The following is a 13117-nucleotide window of genomic DNA, read 5'->3' as shown; positions in this document are numbered from 1 at the left end:
TTTTTTTTTTTTTTTTTTTAAAGATTTTTTTTTTTTTTTTTGTACATGGGGGGGGGAGGGGTGAGAGCAAGCACAGGCAGACAGAATGGCAGGCAGAGGCAGAGGGAGAAGCAGGCTCCCCGATGAGCAAGGAGCCCGATGTGGGACTCGATCCCAGGACAGTGGGATCATGACCTGAGCCGAAGGCAGCTGCTTAACCAACTGAGCCACCCAGGCGTCCCCCCCACAAGAGATTCTTAAAGATGATGTCAAAGAAAACAAATCTGAACTTAGTAAGGAGAGGCTTTATTTGAAGGATTGTTGCAAGGGGGGAGGGATTATTGCAATTGGGAGAATGCCCTGACCATGAGATCTGCAATTGTCTAAAGAGTTAGGCAAAAGGGCTTTTTGTTTTCGTTTTTTTTTTTTTTTTAAGATTTTATTTATTTATTTGACAGAGAGATCACAAGTAGGCAGAGAGAGAGAGAGGGAAGCAGCTCCCTGCTGAGCAGAGGGCCCGATGTGGGGCTTGATTCCAGGACCCTGAGATCATGACCTGAGCTGAAGGCAGAGGCTTAACCCACTGAGCCACCCAGGTGCCCCTCATTTTTGTTTTTTAATACAGAGGAGTAAACAAAGCCAGAAAGAACTGGATGTAGTGTAGTGGGATGAAGGGGTGACAGTATCGGATAGTAGATCAGGGAATATTTTACCCTGAGCCCAGCCTTTTCTCAGGAGGGTTGTGTGCTGGCTCAGGATGAGAGCAGGCCAAAGTTCAGAGGTCTGGAGAAAGGAGGGAAGCTTAACTAAAGTTTGGTTAAGAAGCATTTTGTCCAGTTGATCAGTGGGGATGAAATAGTTCAGCTAATCATTTATGAGGCAAACAATGGAAATTTGGGGGATCAGTGTCCTAGCTTTGTCATAGGTAAATGAAGAGGCAACCTTGGGTCTTATCGAAGTCATTTGAAGAAGGGTGATTTTGTAGTAAGCCATTTTACAGAATATGGTAGGGCAGGGGACTTCTCAGCCTTCATTATTTTACAGGAGTACAGGGCTCAGGTAAAATTCAACACTGCCAATACTAAAACCTTCAGGATCCGAAGGCACCTAGTTGGTGTCATCTCTGCAGGATTTTGATGGGTAAGTCAGAAGGTCTTTCCAATGCTCCTCAATGCATACTCTGCAGAGCATCCACCAGTGGAAATCTGGAGGGAGACCTCCTGTCTCTCATGAATCAGGTCAGAGGCCTGGAAGAGGAAAGGCAAGGGCCATGAAAATATCACCTATAGCTAGCACGTTCTCTTAACAGTTTCCTTTAACCATACAAAGCCCCCTTTTTTGAAATGCACATGGAAAAAGAGGACTTTTTAGTTTTCCAGGCTCATCTCTTCTCACTGACAAGAGAACTGGGAGACTCTGGTTAGCAGCAGCAGCAACATCAACCAAACTCTGTTGATCTGAACCTCCCTCCAGGAGAAAGGTGTGTATGTGTGCTAATGTGTGTCCTGGGAAAGGCCTGGGTTAGCTGGTATGGCAGAGAGAACTCTGGAGGCTTAGGGTAGCAGTTCTTTACCATCCCATTCAGAAATACTATGTTAGGTACTTTCACAACAGGCACAGCCAAATGGAATATGTCACTTAGCCTAAGTCCAGAACATCTTACCTCTTTCCACACCTATCTTTATACTATTGCTAATGATGCCTATGTCAGGTTTGCGAGAAAATCAAGTCCAAGTGCAAGAATAGGGGAGGGGGGTCGGGAGAGGGGGGTGGGGTTAAGGACATTGGGGAAGGTATGTGCTATGGTGAGTGCTGTGAAGTGTGTGAACCTGGCGATTCACAGACCTGTACCCCTGGGGATAAAAATACATTATATGTGGGACGCCTGGGTGGCTCAGTTGGTTAAGCAGCTGCCTTCGGCTCAGGTCATGATCCCAGCGTCCTGGGATCGAGTCCCACATCGGGCTCCTTGCTCATCAGGGAGCCTGCTTCTCCCTCTGCCTCTGCCTGCCGTTCTGTCTGCCTGTGCTTGCTCTCTCTCCCTCTCTCTCTCTGATAAATGAAATCTTTAAAAAAAAAATACATTATATGTTTATAAAAAAGTAAAAAATAAAAACATAAAGATTAAAAAAAATAAAAGAAAAAATAGGGAATATCTACCCAGGGAGTTCCCTTTCTAAAAAGTCCTTTGCCCAGAGTGAGAATTTATACCAGGGACAATTAATCCATCAGGTGAGCAAGGGAAGAATGAAAAGTGATTAAAATAAAAAAAAAAATCAATATAGCCATACAGACATCTGGGTAAGTAGACCCTGTTGCATTCCTTTTGACTGACCTGAGAAGATGAATTTGTAGTGTTAGGAGAGGTGAGAGGACACTGCATGGTCCTTATATGGTATGGGGATCATAGTGTGTGTTTCCTTAAATGGTAGAGGGTCCATAGATTTCAGCTTTTGCCCTCCTCACAGCAAACAATGCTAAGAACAGAGGATTGTGTTAGACCCAAAGGTGTCCTATTCAAGTTAATTCCCTGACTTATCTTCTCTAAATAGCAGTTGAGGATTTTACTTTATTTTATTTTATTTATTTTATTTTTTTAAAGATTTTTACTTATTTATTTGACAGAGAGAAATCACAAGTAGACAGAGAGGCAGGCAGAGAGAGAGAGAGAGAGAGAGGGAAGCAGGCTCCCTGCCGAGCAGAGAGCCCGACGCGGGACTTGATCCCAGGATCCTGAGATCATGACCCAAGCCGAAGGCAGCGGCTTAACCCACTGAGCCATCCAGGCGCCCAATTTTATTTTATTTTTTAAAAAAGATTTTATTTATTTATTTGTCATAGAGGGAGGGAGAGAGCACAAGCAGGGGGAATGGCAGGCAGAGGGAGAAGCAGGCTCTCCGCTGGGCAAGGAGTACAATGTGGGACTCAATCCCAGGACCCCTGGGATCATGACCTGAGCGTAAGGCAGATGCTTAACTGACTGAACCACCCAGGTGCCCCACAGTTGAAGATTTTAAAAACTTTTTTTCTCTTTTCATCTTGGGATTCATTGATCTGGAAGCTACCTCTGTGCTAATACTACTTTACATATACTTATTTGTATGCCATTTTACAGATGACAATGTCAAGTGTCATGCTGTCACAGAAAGGGCACTGAATGAGGAGGAAGGGAGGATGGATCCCAGGCCAATTGTGGAATCACTGATAAAGTCTTTCTTTTCACACACTTCAACCTTAGATATGCTGTGTATCACGCAGTTGTTTGACTTCACAGTTCAATGCTTGAAAACCTTTGAAATGGGAAGCAGTATGGTAGGAGACTGGATCTAGAAAAAGGAGTCCCAGGGGCACCTGGGTGGCTCAGTCTTTAAGCATCTGCTTCGGCTCAGGTCATGATCCCGGGGTCCTGGGATCAAGCCCCTCATCAGGCTCCCTGTTCTGCGGGGAGCCTGCTTCTCCCTCTCCCACTCCCCCTGCTTGTGTTCCCTGTCTCCCTCTGTCAAATATAAATAAATAAATAAATAAATAATAAAGGGGTCCCAGACATAAAACCCAACCCAACCACCAACTGGCTGCATAACCTTGGGTAAGACCTAAAACCTATCAGGGCAACAGGATTTTAGCTGAAACATAATACCAGGCTTCCCTTTTTGCTTCTGGTCCCACATTAGGTCTCACCACCTTTCCATTGCAATCAGAGAAAAGCTGGGGCCAGCTGTGTAGGCCTGTTAATATGGCCCCTGGATGCTTTGGCTTCCCGTCTTGAGAGCCTCCAAGGCCCGCTGGCGTCTGCCTCCCTGCTTCCCTGCAAGGAATTATCTGAGTGGTCCCCCCTTGCGCCTCCACCATCCTCTGAGACTTCAAACCTTCCAGCCCCCAAAGTCTTGGTTTCCACAGAGGAAGGCGCCCAGGGTGAGGGCCAAGGGAGGAGGCATGCTGGGGAGGGGGATTGCCAAATCTTCAGGGACAGCTGGGAGCAGGGCTCCTCTAGAAAACACAGTCTGGAAGTGTAGTGACATTGGCTCTAAGAAGAGTAATTGAGAAGAAAACAAATGTAGGTTCCTCCTCTACCCTCACTAAACCCTCCAATCTTTCGGGGGGGCAAAGGAGGCCCAGAAAGGAGCAGCAAGGACACTCCAGGCCCTTGGCCCCAGGTGAACCAACCAAGTACAGAAAGTAGAGAAAAAAGTATCTCTCACTTTAATGCCACGCCTCTTCCTTCCCCCACCCTTCAGTAAGGTCCCTAGACTGCAGCTGCACGCCGACCCCTCCAAGTTTCCTCATTTACCAGACTGTCGGGCACAGAAACGCCCAGATTGTTCTGGGTCCACCCTGGGGCACGCCTTCCCTTCAGCCTTCTCCTCCTCCGCCAGAAGGGGCTGCAACCCGCGGGGTCAGAGGCGGAGCAGAGACTGGGGGCCCTCCTGCTAGAGGAAGGTGTAAGTCGCTGGCTGGGAAGGGGTGTGGGTCCCTTGGAGAGACGTGGCCGCTCACCTGGGCCCAGAGTGGCCCGCTGAGATGGGCTCCTTCTCCTCTGCGCTGGCTCGGTCCCGCAGCTCTGTGGTGCACTTGGGCTCGTCGCCACCGCAGCGCGAGGAGCCAGCCGCTACTCCTGCTGCTCGAAAAGACACATTCGCCTTTCCCAAGACCCGGAGGCTAGGACCCGGGCGGGTAGCGACGGCCTATCCGCCGGCAGCCTGGGAGGCTCAGGCCGCAGCGCCCAGCCAGGACGAGTGCGCGAAGTTAGCGAGTCCGGAGCTGTCCCCGGTGCTGAAGCGTGCAGAGAGCATGTCCCAGCCGGGCTCGCCCCGAAGCGGTAGCGCCACGGGTAAGTCCTATTTTGTATAGGGATGTAGGGAACGCAGGGAGCTGCTGCCTGGAGACCTGTGGGGTTCTTCTAACCACCAGGGGAAGAAATAAAGGCTCTGTTTCTCAACAGTACTTCCCTTTCCTTGTTCTCTTGCCCATAACTTTTTTTTTTTTTTTTAACAAGTTAAGATTCATTTCTGATTCAACAGAGTTATTTTGGAAGGACCATTTTTCACAGGGATTTAAACAATATATGCAAGGCAGTTTACACTGTAAGGATCCCTTTACCCAGCTTTGTACTGTCACCAGAATCATGCAGAGACGTCTTCCTTGTTGTCTTGGAAAGATAAGGATAAATGAGGCTCATCTTCCCATCTCCTTTCAGGAGAATTGGGAAAAGGACAGAAGATCCCTGTTTGTTTAAGACTTTGGTTCCATGTGTGAAGAAGGAAACCAGTATTTGAACTAGTCTCTTCTGAAGTGGCTTGTGGTGCATGGTTGGGGGAAGACGTTGTTAAGGTAGGCATCAAGGGAGAGGTGGAAAAAGCACATAAGATTTGGGGTCAGGTGGACCTGAGTCTCCATCTGCTGCTTTCATTGTGATCTTGGGAAGGATGCTCTCCTTTACCCTCAATTTTTTCATATGTGACATAGGGATGATAATAACTCGAATCTCACTAGATAGCTGGAAAATCTAACCAAGACACAGTGCATGTAGAAGAACTTTGAAACTGCAAAATGCTATGCAAATATTCAATATTATGCTGGAACCTGATCTCTGAACTCTTCAGCTGAAACTGAAGGGAATAGTGAAACTTTTCAATTTTTAGTTTAAGATGTTCAAAGACTCCATTTCATAATACAAGTGCTATTCTGTGTAAATGGGCATAAAAGTCTTTAGTTGGTACATGTATTAAAAAAAAAAAACTCTCACACTAGTAAAGTTACTAAATACATCAACTGGCCTTCTGTTTCATATGAATTCCCACTTTATCCCAGGCAAGGTTGTGATTATTCTCACTGCTGTTGTCTGTTGAGTTTTCAAAAAGGATTCAGTGTAATCAGTGGACAATGTTGCTTCCCCTAAGAGAAAAAGATGAGGTTGGTGGAGAGGTAGATTGGCTTACACATTGACTCATGAGAGGTAAGGATATGTGTATTCCTATTCCTTTGTGAATTTTCTTCTAAAAAATATTGTGAGTTTATTCATTAGCTTTTATTTGTTCTTAGGTCATTCAAACAATGTTCCTAAAAAAAATTATGAGAAGATATATACATATTGTCCTTGCAAGGACGGATTTATCATTTAAAATATACTAGTCTTGGGGCGCCTGGGTGGCTCAGTGGGTTATGCCTCTGCCTTTGGCTCAGGTCATGATCTCAGGGTCCTGGGATCAAGACCCGCATGGGGCTTTCTGCTCAGCAGGGATCCTGCTTCCCCCTCTCTCTCTGCTTGCCTCTCTGCCTACTTGTGATCTCTCTCTCTCTCTGTCAGATAAATAAATAAAATATTAAAAAAGTAAAATTAAATATATTAGTCTTTTCCATCCATAGGACCTGTTTTTGTGGTATTAACGGAAAGAGAACCAGATTTGGAGTCAGGGTATCTGGGTTCTGCTAAGCCCTGCATCCTAGGGCAGGAGACCTGTAGTCTAAGCCTGTATTACCTGCTCTTTTAAAATGAGTACAATTAGGGGCTCTTGGGTAGCTTCGTTGGTTAAGTGCCTGCCTTCAGTTCAGGTCATGATCCTAGGGTCCTGGGATCAAGTCTTGCATTGGGTTCCCTGTTCACATTATCTTTCTCTGTCAAATAAATAAATAAAATATTAAAAAATAAAATAAAATGAGTACAAGTAGAGTTGTACCAACTCCCATGACATGAAACTCAAAGGAAATTATGGAGAAAAAATAATTTGTAAACTGTAAGTGCTATACAAATGTAAGGTATTATCAAAGTATCTGGAAGCTTAGTATTTTCTAATGTATAGGATGCAAATTTAATTTTTTATAATCTCATTATGGTCTATCATAGTTACATTGATGGAATATGGAAGTCTGCTGTGAATCTCTTCAATATTAATTTGTGTGATATTAGTTGAATTACAAATATATATCTCCACGGAAGAAAATTACCATATTTTTTTCCTCAGACTTTTGATGATGTGGACAGAATATTTGGGTATCACAATTAATTCACACATTTATGATGCCTGCAGACCAATTTCTAGGAATTTGCATTCAATTAATTTCTGCTCTGGTTTGATGAATAAGCCTATAAATACTACTAACTTTGATTGTATAAGAATTAATTTTTTCCATTCCTTCCATTTTATTTCATAAAGAATATCACCAATTAAAAATGACATTCTGAGTTTTATATCGCCTAGGATATGTATGCAAAGTTATTCAATTTCTATATTTTCCTCTTTAAAAAGTTGGTATTTGAGCTTAAATCTTTGAAGTGTGGTGGGTTTAGATAGCTGGAATTGCAGATCAGGCTCAGTTTTATCATCTCTAAAAATGAAGGAAAAAAGACAAGGTTTATTTATATTCGCTTAAGGGAATATTTAGTAATGAGTAACTTTTCGAGTAGCCAGAGGTAAAGGTTTATATACCAACTTAACAACAGCAACAAAAAAAGAGGGGTAGTTTAGGGCTTTAGTGGGCAAGTATGGAAGTTTCTACTGTGCTTTTTGGGTGCTGGTGGGCAGGACAAGAATTTTCACACTTCCCAGTGTTAAGTGTCAGTCTTTTCCTACTCTGGAAATGCCCTCAGAAAAGGAGGGCCAATTGCAACTATACTTTTGGGAGGCTCTGCTTAAGTTTAGGCAATGTTTCTTACTACTGCCACTGAGCAGATGCTTTTAGTTTAAAGTAAATTTCTTGTCATTTTGGTGGGCTATTAATTTCTTCATCAGCATTTGCCTAGAACTCAGTACTCTCATGTGTTAGAACCAGAGGTTCTCAAATTTTGGTGTTTACCATAATCACCTGGAGACCTAATTCTAGAGGCCCAGGTTTATAGGTATGGGATAGAGCTGGGAAGGGGGCGGTGGTTCTTAGTAATTTAACCAAATTTCCCAGGTGATTCTGTTACCACCAAAGTGTGTATTCCACTAACCAGGAGGCTGGTAAAACACAGAATCCTAGGCCCCTATCTCCAGAGTTTTTGATTAGTCAGTCTGGCCTGCAACATAAGAATTTCCCTTTCTAACAAGTTCCCAGATGCTGCTAATGCTGCTGGTCAGGGACATTTTTGAAAATCACTGGCCAGGGGCACCTGGGTGGCTCAGTGGGTTAAAGCCTCTGCCCTTGGCTCAGGTCATGATCCCAGGGTCCTGGGATCGAGCCCCGCATCAGACTCTCTGTTCAGCAGGGAGCCTGCTTCCTCCTCTCTCTCTCTGCCTGCCTCTCTGCCTACTTGTGATCTCTGTCTGTCAAATAAAATAAATAAAATCTTAAAAAAAAAAAAAAGAAAATCACTGGTCAATGCATAGAAACCACCTAGAAGGGTCACTATTCTTAGGTGTATCGTATTAGCCATAATTGAGTTCTTGATTTTGCACCTTGATGCGTACTATGGAGGAGAGAGAACATGGATGCGAGGTAGCTTTCATTTACCTAATCTTTCTGTTCTACCTGCCTAGCTCCTTAGTGCCACTGTCTTGTCAATTTCTAAAATATCAGGATAATTATGATTCTTTATCAGTTTAATTTGGATTTTTGTTTTTGGAATTTTTTAGCTGAATGAAACGGACTTGTTGAGGAGGAAAATTCTTTACCTTTTAAGATTTTTCTGGCTAGTCTAAAAATTAGATTGACGTGAGACAGATTAACAGGAGAAAATCACATTTAATTATGTACATCCAGGGGATTCACATAAACATAAAAGATTCCAAAAACAGGCAAAATGATGTGTATATGTCACTCTGGACTAAGAAGAAAGGGGTAGGGTACAAAGGGAAGGAAGACAATTGAAAATGAACACAGTAAATGTCTGATAAACAAATGTTTACTGGGCCATCTAGAAACAATGGGACATAGAGAGGAATTCTAACAAACAGACTTTTCCAGGATCCTCCCTGTGTACCATACCTAGATCATATTATACTGTAGTTATCTATGGTGATAGCTCCATTCCTGCAGCAGGTCATCTGTCTCAATTATTATGGAAAGTTAGGAGGGGAGGTAAGAAATAAGAACTTCTTGGGTTTTCTATTTCTCAAGAATAATCAGCCTAAATTAATCGTCATTCTAAAGAGACACATTTTGGGGTGTCAAATTTTCTCCCCTGCAGATTCAGTAATGTGAAAATAAAACAAAACTCTGATCATTTTAAAGATCAGTGGGTGGGTGGTGATGCCACTAGTGTCTTAATCTTCAACACTTCAACAGCATCTCCTTGGATATGTCCCTGTTCCAAGTTCAATTCACTGTTCAACCCAGTGGGGTGTGTGTTTGTGTGTGTGTGTGTGTGTGTGTGTGTGTGTGTGTTTTAATCTGCCTTCTAGGAGTGAGCAGTTAACATTAACACCGTTAATTTAAAGTTAATTTAAATCCAAGTTCATTTAAACATATGCAAGCAGCCTTCTAAAAACTTAGGTTAATGACAAGGAATACTGGTGTGCTGGGCGAGTGCTGGCCCCCATGGATCTGGCATTACTTTCAGGAACTGCCCTCCTCTGCCATACTGCCTTCCACTTCGGGAGGCAACCTGGGTCCCAGTGTCCTATCAAGTCTAAGAATTCTCCGAACCACTTTCTTTTCATTCTCTTTCCTAATAGTTACTGGAAGCATTGCTTTCAAAGGCAGTTCTCACCTAAGGTCAGAGTTGAGTAACCTCTTTATCCCTGAGGCCCTAGCAGTGTATTTGCTCCTGTTGGGTGGAAGACTTGGGGAAGAATGCTTCACAGCTTAGAAAACCCCTAGAGTGTCTTTATTATTTGATCTTCAGGACAAAGGTCCTGAGGTTGATGGGACAGATGGTCTTATTGTTCCCCTTTAATAAAGAAAGGGAATTGAAATAAACTTTTTATTCATTATTGATGACATGCTTTATCCTGGATCACTTGCAGTTAGTTAGATTTTCAGGTGGCCCATTGTTTCTTCCAGGAAGCATGGTGCCAGGGAAAGAGGTTCTGGAATCTTAATCCCTGACCCTGACACTTCCTGGCTACCTGAATTGAACTTTCTCAGAGCCCATTTCCTTATGTGGAAATGGAAATAGAAATGGTATAGACCTCATTTCTATAAGGTAATTGATGTAAGGCATTTAACCCATGCCTATGATAATCATTTAGTAAATATTGACTATCCTTACAGATAAACGGACTCCCATAGCACAGGCAGAGCAAAGATAGAGACCTTTTGATTTCTAGTTCAGTTCTCTTTCCACAATGCCATATTGATTCTTCTGTGGAAATAGAACAATTAAATGTGGTGAGGAAGGTAGGGAAAAGAAGGGTATAGAACCAGAGAAAGATTGAGGGCAGAGGGGAAGCAAGCCAAAAAGCACAAAGCAGTTCATTTGATGTTAGAGGATTGGGGTCCTAGCTCTCCCATTTTTGGGTTAAGGACATAGATCCCACATACTTCTGTTATCCTTGGTGTTATGTTGTGTGTAATTTACTGTTCAACCCGGACAGTGGTATGTGTGTGTGTGTGTTTTAATCTGCCTTCTAGGAGTGAGCAGTTAACATTAATACTGTGATCAGAAATAATAAATGTATTCCTAAATTATTTAATTATTCCTTGAATTGCTCCAACTATGTTATATCTAATTGCATTAAAGGATTTTAAAATCAGTGTAAAGGTTATTAGAAGTGATTTTTCATTGGTCAAAATGGGTAGTGCTTAAAGTATGTCAGTTGGTAAGATACATTGTCAGGCACTTCTGTGCTTTCATGAGTGAGGGATAGGAACATGGAGAGTCCACAGATCTGTACCAGCTCAAGTGGCACCCTCTCCTAGGTTTCTGATTTGGTTCTGTATTTTCCTCTTTGGCAGGAGATTTAGGGTTTGATCTTGCTTGGACTGCCATCTGGTCCTCCTGAAATATGGCTCATCCACGTGCAGTGGGTCAGAAACGTAGTTTTCTGTGTGTCCAGAATGAGGAGCAGAACTGTAAATGTTGCGAGCACTGAGGACATGAGCCCATTTCGAGTTGTTTTTCCTTGTTTTAGCTGAGGAAACAGGTTCATGAAGGCCAGATGACTTGCCCAAGATCACAGAGCTACTAAGGAGCAAAGCTAGGATTTAAACTTGAAATTTGGTTGGAGAGATGATAAATCTAGGTGAAATAAAGGTGAACAGTGTCAGATGGACTTCAGTTAATTAAGTTGCATGGTATGGAACATAGCAATCTTTCTCAAAGTACGTTCAGAAACCCGTTTCAGAATTACTTGGGGTTTTTGTTAAAACACATTCTTCTGGGCCTACTGAGTCAGAATCTGACAGTGGAGCCTAGAAGTCTGCATTTTTACACACATACCAGGGGAATCTTATTTATACTAACTTTGAAAGCTGTTCCCCTTTGGTGTTCACAGCACCCTTTGGAGAGTCTAGGCACCTTGCTCATAGGCAAATTCGGGCCGAACTGGGACCAAGTGAGATCATCGGTGTTTGGGGGCTTTGAAAGAGTGTGCATACATCAGATTTTGATTTGATTTTCATGGAAGGGCCCAGACCAGGAAAATAAATGTGTATATTGGGCCAGAGCTGGCAGTAGCTGGACCTAATGAGCAAATATCACAAGAAAACTGCTGTGGGCTTTGTTCAAACTTGCCCTTCTCTGATGTCACTTGTGCTTCAAAATCCCTGAATCCGAGTAGAAGAAATAACATCATCTTTAGCAAGTTACTGATTTTAGTTTACAAAGGTTTTTTTTGTTTTGTTTTTAATGAAAATTGCCTGCTGAGGGAATGGAAGCTAACCTCCAGAGGAGCTTTCCTGAGTAGGAAGGGAGCTCTTAGAGAGGCTGCTCTTTGCTCAGTTGCTCTCTGTCATGATCTCTCTCCACATCTACTATTTTTTTTTTAAAGATTTGTTTATTTATTTTAGTGGGGAGGAGGGGCAGAGGGAGAAGAGAGAGAGAGAATCTCAAGTAGGCTCCTCATCAGTGTGGTGCCTGATGTGGGGCTTGATCCCATGACCATGAGATACATGACCTGAGTGGAAATCAAGAGTTGGGGGCTTAACTGACTGAGCCATCCTGGTGCCCCTCATATCTATTATTTTTTGAATATCATTTTAGCAAGATGTATCTTACTCAGCTTTCTGGAGGATACTAGAAAAATACTAATTTGAACAATATATGAATTAGAAGTCTGAATTCAGTGACAGACTCTTAACTCCCAACCCTTTCCACTCCCTAGGTTACAGATTTCAGGAGGATTCCATCATATTGCCATTTTTTCCCTGCTACTTAGAGTGCTGGGCTTGTTACTGATGTCACATCTTCCTAATAGACCTCACTAAAAATGAAAGGAAACCTTAATAAACCTCAATAAAACTGTGCAGAAGAAAGGAACCATAAAGATCAGTACATGTACAACCTATTCACTTAATCTTCTTGGTATCATGGCAAATTTTGCCTCTAGGCCAAATACTCCAAAAATTGGGTGGACCTCATTTCCATGCTGTTAAGAAGACTCAATGGGAGGGCTGTTTGGAAAAGGGTCTTCTTGACTTCTTAAGACCTATCTGGCTGTTTTTGTTGAATTTGTTCCTGGACTTTGACACCCTAACAATGAGTATTTTCTTCCAGTCACCAAGGCAAGAAGTGTTACTAATCAGAGAGCACCCCCTCCAGAATAAAGCCTCTATTGTGAAGGAAAAACTGAGGCTTAGTCTTAAAATATACGTGTTGCTTTATCTTCTTGTGTCTGAATCTTGTTATGTAATGGTGCTCTTTGGACAGCAAGCAATGAAGTTTTTTTGTTTTGTTTTGTTTTGTTTGTAAATGATTGTCAATGTGTGGAGAAAAAAATTAAATCATTATATTTTATTATATTGGATTATATATGTAATATATAATATCATTTATATTTTATTATATTGGATTATATATGTAATATATAATATCATTTATATTTTATTATATTGGATTATATATGTAATATATAATCCAATATAATAAAATATAATGATTTAATTTATATAACTATATATTATATATAATAATATATATTATATATTATATATATTATATGTAATCCAATATAATAAAATATAATGATTTAATTTTATTATATATTATATTATATATTATATATTATAAATTATATATATTATATATTATAATATGTATTATATATTATACATATTATAT

General features: G+C 41.8%; 1 protein-coding gene across 1 annotated transcript in view; it reads left to right on the top strand.

Annotated features, from left to right (window-relative positions):
• The first annotated feature begins 4497 nt into the window (after positions 1 to 4497).
• The window catches only part of LOC111147299 (phosphodiesterase 1C), a 598548-nt gene continuing 589928 nt past the window's right edge, over positions 4498 to 13117 (top strand). Inside the window, exon 1 of the mRNA XM_022503265.1 lies at positions 4498 to 4807. Within this exon, the coding sequence (XP_022358973.1) occupies positions 4498 to 4807 (310 nt within the window). The remainder of the gene's footprint in view (positions 4808 to 13117) is intronic.

Source organism: Enhydra lutris, unplaced genomic scaffold, assembly GCF_002288905.1.
Source record: "Enhydra lutris kenyoni isolate GAN:26980312 unplaced genomic scaffold, ASM228890v2 scaffoldscaffold16, whole genome shotgun sequence".
In the NCBI taxonomy this organism is placed as follows: Eukaryota; Metazoa; Chordata; class Mammalia; order Carnivora; family Mustelidae; genus Enhydra; species Enhydra lutris.
Note: the sequence above shows the minus strand (reverse complement) of the source record. Positions and strands in the feature narration are given on the sequence as shown.